Source organism: Choloepus didactylus, chromosome 4 (assembly GCF_015220235.1).
Source record: "Choloepus didactylus isolate mChoDid1 chromosome 4, mChoDid1.pri, whole genome shotgun sequence".
Lineage (NCBI taxonomy): Eukaryota > Metazoa > Chordata > Mammalia > Pilosa > Megalonychidae > Choloepus > Choloepus didactylus.
Genome location: NC_051310.1, coordinates 70,397,135 through 70,415,319, shown reverse-complemented (window position 1 = coordinate 70,415,319; position 18,185 = coordinate 70,397,135). Strand labels below are relative to the sequence as shown.

General features: G+C 48.5%; 1 protein-coding gene across 6 annotated transcripts in view; it reads right to left on the bottom strand.

The window, feature by feature from the left end:
* Positions 1-18,185, bottom strand: part of ATP10A (ATPase phospholipid transporting 10A (putative)) — a 203,930-nt gene that overhangs the window by 23,593 nt on the left and 162,152 nt on the right. For all 6 annotated transcript variants that reach the window (XM_037832821.1, XM_037832820.1, XM_037832823.1 and 3 more), the window contains 5 exons: positions 17,743-17,960; positions 15,682-15,876; positions 13,538-14,087; positions 6,756-6,859; positions 6,514-6,640 (listed from right to left, as the gene is read on the bottom strand). In XM_037832821.1, coding sequence (XP_037688749.1) covers positions 6,514-6,640; positions 6,756-6,859; positions 13,538-14,087; positions 15,682-15,876; positions 17,743-17,960 — 1,194 coding nt within the window. The remainder of the gene's footprint in view (positions 1-6,513; positions 6,641-6,755; positions 6,860-13,537; positions 14,088-15,681; positions 15,877-17,742; positions 17,961-18,185) is intronic.

Genomic DNA, 18,185 nt, shown 5'->3' with positions numbered 1-18,185 from the left:
TCTGAAGCATCAAAATATTTAAAGAACTCGCCCACCCTGTATTAAAGTTTCTGGTAAATGAAATCCAACATATTTGTTATCATTTGCTATTTCGGGAGCGCCACATTATCCTGAATATGCTTTTTCTGTGAACATGAAGAATAACGGGGGCCTTTTCCTTGTATTGTTACTATTATGGTGAGAGGAAAGAACACACTATTCAGTGCAGAAATACACTCTCTGGCCTGCCTCAGCTCTCACAGGCTTAAAACCCGGCAAGATGCCCTCTGGCTTCCTGGCCCTACAAGCCCACCTGCATGTGGCCTTGTTCTCCTGGGCTTTAGTGTTGCTCTAGCATGAGGGATCGTCGTTCCTTGTCAACTCAGCCTTTTCCTTCAGTGCCCCTCTGTTCTCTGTGCTAGGAAGTGCACATTTCTTAAGTAGACCGTTTTCAATAAACTTTCATAGATCACATACTTAGGTTACCAGCCCTGAGCTCAAGACACTGAACATTACCAGCTCCCCAGAAACCCCCTCAGGGGCAAGTGGCTTTTCTCTTCTTTTCCACCCCATGCGACATGGTGTGTGAATCCTGCGGAATGAACTGGAAGGCTAAGTGGGAACTTGGAAGGGACCAGAAAGGAGGAGGGGAGGATTTCCCCAAGCTGCCCTCTGCTTGGGGTCCCTGCAGGAAGGAGCCCTGCAGAAGGTGGGACTCAAGACCTGTTTAGGCGTGAGCACATTTCAGGCTCCTGCTAACTGCAAGCCTACTGTGGACCACCCAGACAGCTGGGGGGCATGGGTCTAGCAGCGGGAGAGAGTGGGGACCCCTTTCCTCAAGAACGGACGCATTAGGATGAGCTGACCTAGCTGACATTGACCCAATTGAGGACAACCCTTAGGCTTGGCCCTTAGGATGAAATGAAAGATGCCAACTCTGCTAGATAATATATTCCCTGATCCCTGAGGGAAGAGAGAGCAGCCCCTCCATACTTGATTAAGTTCACACTTAATAATGGTGGTGATGAAATAACAATAATGGCTGACTTTGAATACTCACTATTTGCCAGGCAAAAATTTTCACAATATCCCTAAGATGTAAGTACTCCAATTACCCTATTTAACAGACATGGATAGTAAAGTGACAGGGGTGGGGTTAGGAAGGTGTACCGGTTTGTATATATTATGTCCCCCAGAAAAAGCCATGTTCTTTGATGCAATCTTGTGGGGGCATATTAGTAGGGATTAAGTTGGAACATTTGGATTAGGTTGTTTCCATGGAAATGTGCCTCACCCAACTGTGATAACTGATTGGATAATTTCCATGGAGGTGTGGCCCTGCCCATTCAGTGTGGACCTTGATTAGTTCACTGGAGAACTACGTAAGCTCAGACAGAGGGAGTAAGCTTGCTACAGCCAAGGGGGACACTTTGAAGAATGCACAGAAGCTGAGAGAGTAGCTGCAGATGAGAGGCAGTTTGAAGGCGACCGTTGAAAGCAGACTCTTGCTCCAGAGAAGCTAAGAGAGGACAAACATCCCAAGAGCAACTAAGAGTGACATTTTTGAGGCACCGCAGCTTAGAGAGGAACATCCTGGGAGAAAGCCATTTTGAAACCAGAACTTTGGAGCAGACACCAGGCACGTGCCTTCCCAGCTAACAGAGGTTTTCCGGACACCATTGGCCATCTTCCAGTGAGGGTACCCTTTGTTGATGGACACTTTATGGCCTTAAGACTGTAACCCTGTAACCAAATAAACCTCCTTTTCCATTTCTGGTGTTCTGCATTCTGGCAGCATTAGCAAACTATAACAGAAGGGAAGGGCCAGGATTTGATGCGTGATATGTCTCCAAAGCTCATGCTCAAAACCCCCAAATGCACGGGTGGCCTCTATGGTAAGGCCGGCACGCCACTGCTTAGCTTGTAACCAAAACCAGCCGCCCACCCTGTCACTAGACTGGGAGTTCCCATGAAAGGACACTGGGACTCCCAATTCTGTACCACCAGACCCTCGGCCAGGGTCACTCAGTAAAAGTGACCAAGAGAGAAAGGAAGGTGTCACTGGTACCCCTTTTCAGGGAAAACCCAAGACTTGGAAAACATAACTTTATTTCAGGAGCTATTTCACCAAAGCAAAGAGGCCCACCCCCATGCTATCACTCCAGTGATCTGCTCTGGGTTTGAATCAAAGACAGAATATGATCGAGCATAGAAACTTAAGAGTGATGGCAAGTATGTAAATTTTAGAATGAAATATGGCTGAGGATAAATAGCCCTTTTGAAATCATCTGAAGCACAGTGCCTTTCTTCAGCTTTCCAAGGTAGCTTTGTTTGTCATCTAATTTACGAGACTGAGTAAATGCTACCCTTTTTATGACCTGGTTTTTGGAAGAGCCCAGCATTTTTAAGTATCATAACAAGGATACTTAGGAGAGTTCAGAGCCAAGCTACGGCTGCCGTGTATTTCTGCACTCAGATTTCAGGCAGCTTCTAACGGGAAGGGAAAAGGTTTCACCAACCGAGGAGTTTCGGGTGGCATTTAAAGAAATTAGCAAGAACACTGTGAAAAGTTAGCAGATCGTTGTCCTTTGAATTTAGAGTCTTGGCTGCAACAAATGGAAAAGAAAATTTCAAGAACACAGTGTGAATGTTCAGCTTTTCTGCTGGAGATATTTATTTGTGGTTCTCTGAGGCCATTTCATACAAGTACATAAAGGAAAAGATTTAGAAAGGGTTATTTGGTTTTGGAAGATTAAAAATAATGATGGCTTCACTTTTCTCAAAAATGAGGCTGAGGATTTGGAACACAATGTCCAACAGCTCTCCAACTGTGGAGGGAGACATGAAGATGGTGGCTCTTGTATTTTCCAGCTCAGGCCTCACCATTTGAATCATAAATATTCCAGGTGGTAGGTGATGGTAAGTGTTTAAAAACCGGCTTGAAGGAGGGAGACTGATGTATTGCATTTGCCCATTTCCACGGTGTAAATATTCCCATCTCGGCTGATTTTAAGTCACAGACATGGCACCAAAAGGCTTGCACAATTCCTGAAAATTTGCCAATAGGCATTCAGCAAAGGGCACGAGCTGGCTCTGTGTACTGACCGAGCCCTCCCCAGAGCAATCCAGTGGTTCCATAAGTGGCCTACCTTAGATCATTTTTTAAAATCATTTTTTTATTGTGGAATATAACATACATGCATAGAAGTGATAACTTTCCAAGTACAATTTAGCAAGTAGTTAGAGAGCAAATTTCAAAGAATGTTATGGGTTACAGTTTCACAGTTTCAGTTATTTCTTACTGTGAAATGTAACATATATGCCAAAAGGGGATAACTGCCAGCTAAATCCAAAAACTCAGAGGCAACAGCCTCTTCAAGAACATCAACCAGATGCGTCCCCTTTTCCCATAATGTCGACACCCCTTTTCAACATGAACAAGTTATGGTGGTCACTGCCTAGACATCCCTGAAGATCGGGAAAGTGATTAAACTAGAGGAAGGGGTAGCAACGGACAAGATAGAATTTAACAAAGGGTTATGAATACTGAATCTCTATATAATTTCCTTTTTCTTAGTTGCTGGGGTATTACAATAGCTAGAAGGAAAGAACTGAAATTGTGGAACTGCAGCCCATAACATTCTTTGAAACTTGCTATATAGCTACTTGTTAAATTGTAATTTGAAAGTTATCTTCTTTTTGTATATATGTCCTACTTCACAATAAGGAAATAACTGAAACTATGGTCCTGTAACCTGTAACATTCTTGGAAATTTCCTAGATCGATTTTAATGTGCTCCCAGAGGGAAGCATCTGCTGCAGGATGACGTGCTGGAATCAGAACTCCAGACCACTGCAGTAGACTGAGTTATTTACCCACCAAACACATGTTCTCCATCTTAAACTGCATTCCTGGAAGAGTGAACCCACTGTAAACAGGACCTCTTGAAGAAGTTATTTTTGGTTAAGGTGTGGCCCAACAGAATGAGGAGGGGTCTTATCTAGATTATTGGAGGCTTTATAAAGAGAGCTTGGAAATCAGAGAAGCAAGGAAGGAGAGGATGTCACTGTGTGACAGGAGGCAGAGATACAAGCCAAGGGACTCCGAGGAAAGCCAGCAGCCAGCCCCAGAACACTAGACTCCAGGAAAAAGCAAGTTTTGCCGATATCTTGATTTTGGATTTCTCAGCCTCAAAACTGTGACCAATAAATCCCCATTGTTTAAGCCAACCCATTGTGTGGTATGTGTCACCGCCACCTGGCAAATTAAGATAACAACTTTAAAAGCCAAGTCACTGACTCAACCCAAACAGAAAGAACTGAGATAGGGCAAAGTATAAACCTCTGACTTGAGATGTTTGTACAGTTGCCCAAACAAAAATTACAGAATCCAAGCTGGGAAGTAATTCCTGTGAAAAAGACCTAGAAAGACAAGTTGAGTCTGCACTTGGACTGTTAAAAAACATAGGCCACGTTACTAGAGATACAGCATCCAGGCCAAGGGAGGGAAGGGTTGCCTGGCCATTGGAGAGAGTCTGGACAGAAGAGGCCAACTAAGGTGTGGAATGGACGGAGAAACAACACACGAGGCCTGTCACTGGGCCACCTGCTGATTGCTGAGCTCCGTGCCTGTACCGCAGGTGTGATAGCAAAAGGCCCCGTGGAGAAGGGACAGTGAGGGCTCACAGGTCCTCAAACAGTCCCATCATGGGGACAGGGAAGGGATCCTGGCTGCCTGCTCCCAGAGGGTGGGGCTAGCCAAGGGGGAGAGGGCAGTGGGGGGTAGATCTCAGCCCATCCAGGAAGCCAAAGTCGTCCAGGAAGAGTGCTGCCTCCCTGCCCAAAAGGACGTGAAGGGCTGGATTTTGGACTTCTTAGCCTCGAAACAATGGCTGTTCAGTGAGTGTGGACTGGCAAGGCCTGTACTGGGGCCAGAAAACCGGCAGTACGCCCTTCCTGTTCTGCAAATCTGCACAACAGCATCTTTCAGAGAAGCACATGTTAGTTAGATGAGCGCAGTCCTCATTCAATAAATAAAAACCTGGTAAAAGAGGCACAGCCACTTCTGAAGGGTTTCATTTAATTGACACCCATGATATGGCTCATTGAACCAATGAGCCACTGTCTCCTGGGGCTTTCTGAGTAGTGCACAGTCTCTTATAAGACACTTTAGGAAAGACAGAACATTAAAGTATATGCATGTCTATATATCTAGTATATATATGTATATTTTAGATATATTATATATGTGTATGTATGTATTTATGTATGTATTCACATGTCTATGAGTGTAATGCATTTGTGTATATGTGTTATATATGTGTGTGTGTGTAAGGCATGTAGGTGTATGTGTGTATGTAGGTGTATCTGTGTGTAATTCATGCATGTGAATATATATGTATAAAGGTGTGTGTGTAATGCATACATGTGTATGTGTGTATGTTATGTGTGTAAAGCATGCATGTGTATATGTGTGTATGTGTATGTGTGTAATGCACATAAGTGAATGTGTGCATATGTATATGAGTGTAATGCAGGTATGTGTATGTGTGTGTAATGTATATATGTGTGTAAGTGCATATAAATATGTATATATGTAATGTAGGTATGTGAATATGTATGTATGTGTAGATATGTGTTTGTGTGTAGATAGGTGATATAGATAGAGAACAGATAGAAAGAGACAGGAACAGACAGACAAAGATAATAGATGGATGACAGATAGAAAATAGTTTCATTGAAAGTCACACAGATGGATGCTAGAGAGATGATTGAGAGACAGATGGAAAACAAAGAGAGAAAGAAACCAGGTATAGATAAAGTGATAGATGACATCGATAGTATACTAGCTAACTAGACAGACTGACAGAGGTATAAAAAAGATGATCAGCAGACAGATGATGATAGAGAGAGACACCTCGAGGCTGCTGCCAGGGAATGGGACCTGTCTGAGCTCCTGAAGAGCAACGAGCTCCTGTCTGGTCCCCCGTGTCATCAGGACTGCCCCTGACATGCAGCACAACCAGACGGAAAGAGCGGGCTGTGCAGCCTCCTCACTACCTGCTTCTTGTGAGAACACCTAAGGCAAGTTGAACGAAGTTCCGGCTGCACTTCAATAACTGTATTAATAAACACCACCACAAACGCTGCGGGAAATACGGACACGTCTTCATTAAAAGAGCCTGTTTCTTTTCACCCAAGTTGAATGTGGAACTGTCACAAGGTTCTTTTAAACCATCAAATGCTGATAAGCTTTGCTCATCAATGACACTTCTGGTGGGAAAGGAGATACCTGGGATGCTGCAGAGCAGGCTGTCAGTAGGGAGGGGGCATGCGGGCTCCAGGCTCAGGGCCCCACAGAAGCATCAGCTCAAGGGCAGTGCCCATGCCGGGGCCCCGCTGGGGTGAGGCCAGCCTTCACAGAGCAGCCACTGACCCACAAGCAGCCCCCGGGCTCGGGGCACCTCCCCCTCCGGGGCAGTCTCTGCAAACCCCACCCTGCTGGACACAGTGCCTGGCAAGCAGCATAGTCACCCAGGAGATGCAGGTTGGTCTCCAGGCGGATGGCGGACTGAAAGAGGAGCTCCTCGCGGTTGTCCAGGGAGGACTCTGCTTCCAAGTGGCCTTGCAGCCAGCAGGCGTACTCTTCCTTGCTCAGGACCTATTGGGAACACACCGTTCAATGCCGGTCCACAGCCACGCACCCTACTTAAGACAGCCCTGGTGTCCCACGGAGGCACGGAGACCCTCATAGGGTCAGCCGTGTTGCCACTCACCCTCTTGGCAATGCACAAGGTGCGCAGGCCTTCCACCGCGTACATGTTGAGGTAATGCTGGGTTTTGCTTTGGATTCTTTTTTGATGCCTTCCTCTGGCATCATCTAGGATGGGGTGCAAGCAAAAACACTGGCGAGTGAGTTCCGGACCACAAAGTCCAGCCAAGTGCCCTAGGCTGTTCCCAAAACCTACGGGGAGGTCTGTGAATGCTCTCGTTTGAAAAATAATTCTGCATGGGCAGCTTACACAATTCTTTGTCTACTGTCTGGACTGTGCAGGGGCACAAGGCCACATTTTTGAAAGTATGAAAGTTTACATTTTTTGGCAATTAAAACACATCTGTTCTTCACATGTTGGGTGTGTCTTTATGTAAGCGTATGTGTGTGTAGTATACGCCTGTGTGTGAATGTGTGTTTGCCTATGAGTGTGTGTGTGTGTGTGTGTTCAAAGGGTAGGTGATGAAAGGAAATGGGGTAGAACTCTAAAACACTGTAATTGCTATAATCTTTTGTCATCATAAACAGAAAAGGTAGCTCTCAAAAACAAGTAAGACCAAAGCTCAGGAAATACCAAAATATAAACTTTCTGAGAGAGAAAAAAAAGTGGTAAATGACAGGGTATAACGTACAGAGTCTCGTATTTATCATTTAGAAACAGTTTTATAATAACAATGTAAACAAAATCATAATAAGGGTAACACACATTTACTGTAGGGGACGTTAAAAAAGTTTATTTAAGAGCCACTCACCCTGTTGGGAGCCAAACAAAGACGCTAGAAGGAATAACACCAAGACGGGAGGCCTACAATGGTTAATGAATCTTAAAAACAAAACTATTACATTAAAATAACAGATACTCAAAACAACAGAAATCCAGGTTGGATTTCATTCCATTTGATGGAAAAATACAAATGCAAAGCATTGGGACAAACATTCTAATTCGATTCAATCTCTTTGAATGTTTGGCTGAGAAAGAAAATAAAGGAAACCCTTTTAGCTAAGAAATGCACTGTGGCCTACTAGGAGTTCCCCCAAACACCCACCCTTTCCTGTTTTGCCTAGACACGAATGCAGAGTTGCCTGGTGCTGACGATTCTGAGCCTCACCCAAGGCTGAGTGCTTGGCAAGGTGACGTGCCTTCTGAGTACCACCTGGGTCCTCCACTGTGGGGAGTATCTGTGCATTTTAGCAAACGGTTACCAGTGGAGTGTGTAGCAGCCAGTGGAGATGAAGAGGCCCTTCCACTGCTGCCTCATTCTAGCTGGCAGCAAAGAATTTTGCTGCAATTATTTAAACGAGCTTCACAAGGCCATCCTTTTCCTGATTTGCTCCAACAGTCCCTCAATGAGGGTCGAGGGGCCACGGTGTGCCCACAGGGTATCCTGTTGGGGTACTCAGGAAACGCTGGCGCTGCCAGACATCTCCTGTGTCCATTCCATCACTTGCAAATGGAGCACAAGGTTTCAAACCCAGAGAAAAAATGAGATTCTATTTTAAGAAGAACCTCATCAAAATGCACATTTTGGCTGTTTCCGACATCCTTTGTTGAAATGAGAAGCTTGTGAAAACAAAACTGCATTTAAAGTGACCCGGCATCCTTTTGTCCAGCCTGTTTAAAGGAAGGTTCGCCTTTTCCCCTGTTTATAAAAATCTGTTAACTACACTGATAGAAAATGCAGTTTCTAGTCCCAGAACTTCCCCCATGGATAGGGTTGCCAGATAAAATAAAAGATGCACAAATATGGCATGCGACATCTTTATGCTAAAAAATTATTCGCTGTTTATCTGAAATTTAAATTTAATAGGACTTTATTTTTTTTTTTGCTAAATCTGGCAACCTTAGTCACCTGTGATAAGGCTACTCCATCTGGGAAGGCTTGTCTATGACTCCATGTTTGCGCATGACAAATGGGAACTGGGGAACAACACTATTTTACTCCTCCACTGGGGTAATATTCCCCCAAGGGGGGGGGGCAAAAAAAATTTTTTTTGCGGGGCGGGGTGAAAAAATCAAACTCTGTTATGTATAAAGCACAGATACACATTCTTACATAAACAGATACTCAGCTTACCTACAGTATTAAAATTTCACTGGGGACAATTAGAAGAAAAATGTCTCAAAAAGGCTCCTTAGGGTGGTTGATAGTGAACAAAGAGAAGTCAAGAAGCACTGCCTTATGTTACTTTGCTTCAGGTACTTAAATTTCCTAAAAAAATGACACTCAAAGTAATCCTAATTTTGACTACCCTTTAAATTTCCTGGTATTGTAATAATGCTCTCAGAAACTGCGGAAAATCTTTTCCAGATTCCAAATGTTCTTTGAGGAAAGATGTGTGTCTGAGTGACTTTGAAATTAATAATTAAAATACTGTCCATGATTTCAGGGAGGTGAAGGAGGTGCTCAGTGGAATGCACAGAGAGCAGGGATGTGTTGGGGAAACGTGGGGAGCCGCGAGGACCCACGTTCATCAAAACTGAAAGGGAGGTGCACACAAGCCCCGGGGAAACCGGGCACATGGGACGGGGGCATGGGGGTGCCAAGGCCCGAGTAGGGGTGGAAGGTACCACTGCAGCAGGCTTCCCAGGTCACCAGGAACTCAAGGGGTCTCTAGGTGGGGCCGACTTCAGCGGGACTTTGAGAACCAGAAGCAGTGGCAGTGGCACTGACTCTGCCCCAGGGTGAGAGAAGGGAGCCTGGGCTCCTTCTCTGCCCCTCTCCAGACACGTGGGCACACACACAGCCCCGTCAAGCAAAACCTGGCTCCACATTTTCAGGTGGCCTCTCCTCTGGACAGCTGGCCCCTTGTGAACTGCTGGGGCTGGCACTCACACTTAACACAGCCAGCCAAGGAGAAGCTTCAGGGACCCAAGGAGAAGCTTGTACGGAGCACTGCCCTATGAACCAGACGGTAGACCAGCTGGACGATTCAGCGGCCGGGCTCTCCAGAACCTGGTAGACCTGGGTGTTGCTGACCTCAGGGTACAAGTATTAGAGCGTTACCACTGCATCTTAGTTAGTGTCCATGCAATGTGAGTGCTTTCCTTCTGAAATCCTGGAAGGCAGCTCAGGCCCCCTGTAGTTTTCTCCCCATGGTAACAAGAGAAATCCTGCAGCAGAGCTCAGCTACTTTGCAGGGAGTGTGGATCATCTTTACCCCAGAGACTCCGCTGCAAGGGTGGCAGCTGCCTGAAGGATCCCCAGAGGAGGTCTCGGGGCTGCCTCTGGGCTCCTGGAGGAGGATGCTGGAGGGGCGGGTGGCCCAGCACCAGTGTCACGGTCGCACAGCTCAAGACAAAGCAGGGCGGCGGGCCTGGCAGGGGCCGGTTCTAGAAGTTCCCCAAGGGAGAGAGCCAGGGCTGGCAATTATCCCAACATGGAGAAAAGGCCCTTGGGGGAAGGGTGACTTCAGTTGTGTATGTGTTTAATTTGCTCTAAGGGCTAATTTCCATTTTTTTCTCTACTTCAGAAATTATATTTCCTCAATAAAAAGAGTGTTTTGCTCTTAAGCAGGTAAGTGATGCTTCTGAATGCCCTCCTTCATTCATGCGTACGTACATTCATCCAAACGGGAGTATTCAAGGCTGTGGTGTGTAAGGCCTGTGCTGGGCTGGGAGCCACACTGATGACAGAGCCTCAGTCTTGGGGACGGGAGGCAGAGCAGCCTGGGGGGTTGTACCTTAAAGACCCCAGAGAGGGGCATGTCCAGCAATGCCCAGGCAGATGAATCTTGAGGGGAAGGAGGCAGAGAGATGGGAAAAGAACCTGACGTACGTCACATGCCTGCATTACTCCAGACACCATGCTAGGGGCTTGTATGGTTGCTTGCCAATACACCTGAGGTCAGGACTGTGATTGCCTTTGTACACATGGGAAACTGAGGCACAGAGGGAGTAAGTGACGTGTCCAGGGTCACACCAGCCAGCAGCACAGACCTGGGACTGCACAGAGCTCTGTGGGAATTGAGGTGGGGTACTGGGACGGTAGGGTCCCAGCTTTCTACTCTCTATCACACAAGTCCCTGCCATGTCCTGCTAATACAACACATTCCCTCTAACACAGCCTCATCCTCCATCCACTTGGTGTCCTTGTGCCTCTTTTGTAAAAGTTTTGGGAGTTCTTGGAAGAAAGATGCTGTATTAGACATGGACTGTGATACTCCTCCCCCGGCTTTATCATCTGCACACACGTAGAGCAGCCCAAGCTGTATGTCTGTCTCTGTGACGGGCTGCCTGCCAGCCTGTCCCTCTCCACACATCTCTTAAGATAAATAATTTCCCCCCTAAAGTAAAAGTTGAATGATTTGTGGCCAGGGTGCCAGCAGAGCATAACTTCAGGGCAACCCAAGAGACAATCTACAGTCTGTTTTGGAAAACCCCTGGGCTCCCTGACCTCCTGACTCTGAACTTGCCCAGGGTTTATGTAAATTTTATGTAGATCTTCCCTCTCAAAACCCTGACTTGCCACACTGCTTGACAAAACTCAGAGGAATGCAGAGATCAAAATAAACCACTTATTTTTAATTTGTCCCCATGAACAGCACGCTGTGGATTGTGTGAAAGTCACAGCAACATTGCTTTCCTATCTCTCCTTACCAGGATGATTGCCCTTGCTTGCAGCTATCTACATTTTGTTGGTAATTTCCTTCCAACACCACGTGGACATGTAGTAGAGGAGGGTGACACAAGAGCAGAGCTACCCGGGGCTGCGGGGTAGGGTGGGGGCTATGAGGTTCTGGAGCCTGCAGGTGGCTCTTTTTTTCCCAGATCTAGCAGGGACTCTGAGTCAGGGAAGGGTAGGCAGTGTTAACCTCTTTCCACAGTGCCCTCGGGTCCTGGTAACCCCATCTGGCTGGCTTCTGTGCCCCACACACTGCTGATGGAAAACCGTGGAAGGTTCTGAGCCACAGAGGCTCCACCTTCACTGACTGCTCCCTCCACCCCGGCCTCTCGCTGCCTGCTAGTGAATTTGAGGGGCCCTGTCCCTGAGTAGCGGGGAGCAGACAGAGTTCCCAGTCTGAGAAATGATGAGGAAGGCAGGGACAGTAGAGTGAGGGTTCATCATGCTAAATCTATTCAATTTAAAGACATCCATTACTGTGGGATGTCTATTTTGTAGGGGGAGGAGAGAGATAAGAAGATGTGTTAAAATGTCCTCTTTGATGAAATAATGGGATGAGAGTTAGTGATGATAATTTTTTTGTATATTTATAAAAATGCATTGCCTAGCAAAACAAAAGCGCAACCAGCTGCTACAACCTCTTAGTGGCTTTTGCTTCTTTTGCACAGCACAGCAGAGCTCCTGCCCCAGGCTCTCCTTCTCCCCTCTGTTGACTAGTCCAGGCCTGCCCCAGGCTCTCCTTCTCCCCTCTGTTGACTAGTCCAGGCCTTTGACCTTACACATGCCCCACATTTCACATTCCATGTGAAAGCCTGAAGCTCAGGGATCCGCTAAATTGTCTTTAATGCAAGGCTTGGAATAGAATAGAGACACAGGAGTTTGTGCAGGAGAATGAAATCCACTCTGATAATTGCCATATCAGTTTTTCTTTTGTATGGCTGTACATCACGAATCTGATTCCAGGCAATGCCTTTTGGAATGCAAAATCAGCCCACTAACTGCACTCTGTGTCCACCCTGGGAGGAACCACTGTAGGGGAAAGGCAAAACCCTGCCCTCGAGTATGTTATCACCATGAAAGGGCATCCAAACTATTTTCAGAGACGCATTTGCAAATTTAGCTCAGCTGCTTTTTGCAGGTAACTGCTCTGGAATGGGAAAATGGATTTCCTGTCTGCAAACCTCCCTGCAATGCACTTTCCCACGACTGAGTGATCCTGGGCTTCAGCACGGAGACTGTGGGCAAAAAGGATTGCAGGGAGGTCAATTATTCCGTAGCCCCGGCCCACAGTTCAGGAGGGATTTATCCAGTGCACTGATTATTCCCAGTGAGTTGTACCCAGAGCTATTCCTGGGATATAGCCAATTGGGAAGCTGGAGGTGGGAGGAGGGGGACAGGCAGCTGTATCCCATGCTGGTTCATCTTTCATCTGCCAGTGGCATTCCCCACTTCCATTCTCCAGTCCTCTCCCCCTGAGATGAGATGCACACACCTCCCGCCCTCCATGTAAGAAGGAAGCGAGGTAACCAGGTTCACTTCCCAGGTGGAGGCCCAGAGAGGTACGCCCCTCCCCTCCCAAATCCCAGAAGAATAGCTAGACAGCAAGAGATGCAAATTCTTCTGAAACACAAAGTTATTCCCACCATACCAGTGGTTTTCAAACTCCCTTTTTTCAAACCAAAAGCTATATATGGAACTCTAGAACATGTAAGAGACCCATGTGTAGCTGAGGCAGAGAGAGGGAGAGAGGCCAGCTGCCCCAGTCCTTGGTCCCAGAAGTGGGGGAACCAGACCCCACCGTAGCTTGAGACTAAAAACGACAGCCCAGACCCTATAGCTGCCCCCAGGTCCACGCAATTACAGGGGCAGGAAAGAATTCTCCAGAACCTCCAGTCCAAAGGTTCTTCACTTCCAAAACTGGATGTTGGGCCTCCCTGCTCAGGAATTCTGAAGTGGGGTCGCCGATCTGGAAGCCCCCTGAGTGTGTTCTAGTTCACACCCTTCAAGGGAAGCTATCAGGACCCACAGACCCCGTGCATTTCTCTGACAATGCTTTTAAAATAAATGGTTAAGAGAAACCCCTTTGCCCGATGGGAAAGGCGGGGAAGAGTGTGGCTGCCTGGGGTTCCCTGGCGCCAGGCCGTGCAGACGGGAGGGGAGGTACCTGAAGAGCACGGCAGCAGGAGGTCCATGAGCACGGAATCGGCGCCCTTGGTGTAGACGGTGATCTCATCGGTGAGCGGGTGTCGGATCACCACGGACATCCGCTTGCGGGTGGAGTCAAAGCCCAGCGTGTGCAGCAGCTCGAAGGTGAGCGTGCCCAGGTGCGGCAGCTCCACCGCCACCTGGTCGTGCAGCCGGGCCGCCAGCGCGCAACGGTAGGCGCGGGCCGCGTACACCAGCGCCGCCTCGTCGGGGCTCTCGGCCTCGTAGCGCAGCTCGCGCCCGCGCGGGGCGCCGTCAGGGGCGCAGGCGGCGCCGTAGCCGTTGCCGGTGAGGGCCGGGGCTGCGCGGCCCAGCCGCTCCTCCAGCCGCAGCAGCGCGCCGTCGTCGGCCAGCGAGGCCAGGAGGCTGGCGCCGGGCTTGGGGGCGCCCTTGCCGGCGGCCAGGCTGCCCAGGCTGCTGCAGCCCGAGGTCAGGCGACTGGGTGTGAACCTGCGCAGGAAGTCCTCGAGGGTCTTCACGGGGGACTTGACCTCCACCCGCACCCGCACCTGCGAGGGGAGCAGCGGGGTCAGAGGGGGAGGTCTCCACGGGCAAGGGGCGGGGGGCTCTGCCTCCGTGGGGGTCCACGATGGGAGCACGGAGCATGGAACCACAGTTCGTCCTCAGCTCTTCCACTTAAAAAAGCTGATGCCATATTAACCCTCTTGGGATGTGGCTGTGAGGTAAACACAACACGGGCAGCACAGCAGTGTGGACTTCGCTGCTGCCCCTGTGCTGGCTGTGCCTTCACAGGTGTCATACTGCATTGCACAAAAGGCTTGCCCTTACTGGCCAGAGAATGGGGACACCCAGGGGGTGGCAGTGGGGTGGGCTGGAGGTGGGAGAGCTGCAGGAGGCCTGGCTGACTCCAAACACCCTCGACAGGTGCTCACAAAGATGTGGGGACAGAAAGGCAGCAGAGCCCTTCCATTTGCAGCCTCACGATGGGCGATTCCAGGTTCTCTCCCCTACACGGAACCCGGGTCGGGCATGAGCAGCTCACACATGACTGGTTTGCGCCTCCGTCACGTGTGGGGTCTCTGCCTCGTTCAGTGTTTGCAGCATTGCCCAGCAGAAGGAATTTAATACAGGGAGCAAATCTGAGGCCAAAAGAGTTCAGCTCAGGAGGAAGCTGCCCTCGCCTGGGGCTGGCAGGCAGAGCTTGTCGGCAGTGGAGTGGCCAGGCCTGCCTGCTCCATGTGCACTGGGCCAGAGAGTGTGGCCAGTGCAGAGGGGGTGGGATGTTCTGCTTTGCTCCCACCCCCTTGTCCACCCCATGTCACAGCCTATGCCACCATCAGTGGAAGCTGGTGGGAGGCTGGGAAGGGTGTGACAGGCAGCAGGCCTGCAGCACACACCTGGCCCTAGGACAGTGGCAATTTTACCCAGCATGTGCACACGTGCACACTCACAGCACCACCCCCACCCATCAGCCAGGCACCACGCAGGACAGTCTGAGAGGTCCCTGACACATACAACCTGACTCTCTTCTCGAGACATTTAATGCTAAAGCAAACATAAACAGACTTGGCCATTGCTACGTTCCCATCACCCTAAGGAACCTCAGATTGATTCTCCATCACTTCTCTTTGAATGCCAAGGTTCATCTCCTTTATGAGTATCAACTTCATTTCCTGGATGCCAAAGTGTACTCTGAGCACATCCATGAACCCTCCCCCCAGCCCAGCCCCACGCCACAATGAGGTGACCAACACACAGGCAGGGGGCGGCTGTCTGAAGCCGCACAGCTGGTAGGTGGGACAGTCAGGTTCATGTCCCAGCTCCTAGCCCCAGAGTCTGTGTCCGCAGCCCCTGCCCTGATCACCCTCTGGGTGAATCTGTCCATCCCAGGCCAGGCCTGGGGTCTGCTCTGCTTCTGCAGCCTGTGTGTTCCCTCCCATGTGGCCCAATCCCCGGCCCTGATCCCACCTGAAGCCTGTGTAGGACACAGTAGAACCTGAGCTCCCATTGGAGCCCCCACGCGAAGCCCCCACGCTTTGGTGCTGGGTGGTCTCCTGCAGGGCTGGGTGTTGCCATCTGTCCAAAGCGCTCTCCCTCAGGATGACAGACCACCAGCCAGCATGGCGAGGGCCCAGAGCTTGCCTTTTGTCGTGGCTGATCGGGGGATGTGACGACGACCGTGTTGCAGATGGTGAGGGCGATGAAGAAGTCGAACACGTCGGACAGCTCGGGCGAGAGGAGGGCCAGTGGGTGCTCCAGGTGCCTGGCGGTTGCCAAGCACCGATCACACTCGCTCACCTTCTCCAGCAGCTTCGGGTCGGGTGTAATGTCTTTCTCCTGGGAAGAAAACAGAGGCCAGGAGGTGAATCTCACCTACCGCACTTGGTGCTTTACTATGAAAGGGACTTTGATTATATCATAAGCTGCAAATAGACATTGATCTCACACATACACCGACATGGGTAATATTCCATCTATAATTCTAAGCTGTGATGATTAGGTTCATGTGTCAACCTGGCCAAGGTGATGGTGTCCAGGTGTCTGGTCAAGCAAGCACTGGCCTAACTATTACTGCAAGGACATTTGTGGCCGGTTTATTAAATCATCAGTCAATTGATTGCATCTGTGGCTGATTACATCAATGAAGGGCATGACTTCTGCAGTGGGATAATTCCATCAGCTGGATTTAATCCAGTAAGTTGAAGACTTTCAAGGGAGAAGAGAGAGAACTCTCACCTTCAGCCAGCCAGCCTTTCCTGGGGAGTTTATTGAAGATTTTCATCTGAGTTGCCAACTCGCTGCCTGCTCTACAGAATCTGGACTCGTGCATCTTGTCCTACAGAATTTGGACTCGTGCATCCCCACAGTTGCATGAGATACTTTTATAAAATCTCATATTTACAGATATCTCCTGTTGGTTTTGTTTCTCTAGAGAACCCAAACTAATACATAAGTCAGAGAGAATTTTAATTATCTAAGAAGATATAACAAGTAGGAAAAGAAATGTATACTCCTATTGTCTACAATAAAATACACATATTACAAAATAACACATCGAAGAATATACAGTGTTACAGAAATAGCTTCCTCTAAAAAAATTGGAGATCAGAGAAGAATATGGAAAATTTAACAAATCTGTCTCATGAGAAACATGTTTCTGTGTTTCCTTCCCATCTTTTTTTCTCAACACTGAACTGTCACATAATTGCAAGATTTAATACTCAAATTGGTAGTTTCATTCTCACCAGAAATTATTTGACAACACAATTTTTAACAACCTCAAAATGGACATACCATAATTTATCTGACCATTCTTTATCACTGGATATTTAACTTTCTTTGTTTTGTTGATGTAAATAACACATGATAAACTTCTTCATACATAAATATTTGGCTGAATCACTATATTCCTGGGTCAAAGAGTTCAAAGATTTCAAATACTCTTGACCCACATTGCTAGATGCTGTCAGGAAAACTTGTTCCCATGGAACCCCTCTCCTGGCTGGTGTGAGAACAGTCCCTCCCAGGGGCCCTGGACAAGCCTGCTGGTCAATATCCATAATTCTAGTTCCCCTCTGTTTAAACGGCAGCTTCTCTGTCGATTTAGAAGAATATAAGAAAACGAGGCCACTGAAGAGTGAGCAAAATGGATGCTCTCCATCTGTTCTTAAAACATTTTAGAAGTGGAAAGGATATATCTAGGGGTTGTCACTCACTTCTGGAAATTTCCCTGCCTGACGACGGTGGTCCCTAAATATTTGGGCAGCTGACAAGGCAAGGAAGAAAGAAGTTTTATAGGATTTGGGCTCATCTAATTAAAAATACTTCTTTTATGTGCCTTTGTTTCTTCCCAGCTGTCATCTTGTTCCGATGTTTTCTTTACTGAGTTTGGCAGAGCCGGCTTCCTCTCTGTCAGTCATCCTGGGCAGCTTTCCCGGCCCTCACTCTCCCCTAGAAGTCACGGCAAAGGGGCTGAGCTAAAGTGTTGGAAAAGGCACTGTTGTAGAATGAAAGTATTGGCCAGAGATTCTTCTGCTGACTGAGCTACAAGCAGCAAATTGAACCCACCCAGCAGCAACTTACTTTACTACTAACTAGACACTAATAATGGAAAAGAGAAAATACGAGAGTGGAAAAGAAAGGTGGCAATGAGCATCAACCTGGCCCTGGCAAGGCTCCCAGCGAACCCCCGTCTGCACTCACCATGGGGCTGCTGAAGGCTGTGTGCCTGGACAGCATGCTGGCCCTCTTGGCCTCAGCCCGGCTGCCAGTGCGCCGGTGGGACTTGATGTTTTGGTTCCTGTATGTGACCCGGACGCCTTGGTGGCTGCTGATGCTGCCGCGCTGGGACAGCGAGCCCCCTCTGGATGCCACCTCCTCCTCCTCCGAATCTGCCTCCTGGTACATGGCCAGGCGCCGGGCTGCAGGGAGAGCAACACAGGTCAGATATTGTGGGGAGGCCGAACAGAGAGAGAGCAGATTTGGCGCCTTGAGGTTCCCCGTGGGGCCTCCTCCCAGGGCGATCCCACCCTTGCATTCCAACTCCATCTTCCATATTCTGTACTTCATGAGGGTTTCCAGCCCTCAAAGGATGGGTAGCATCCTCATTTAACTGTTACCTCCAACATCCCATTGCACAGATGAGG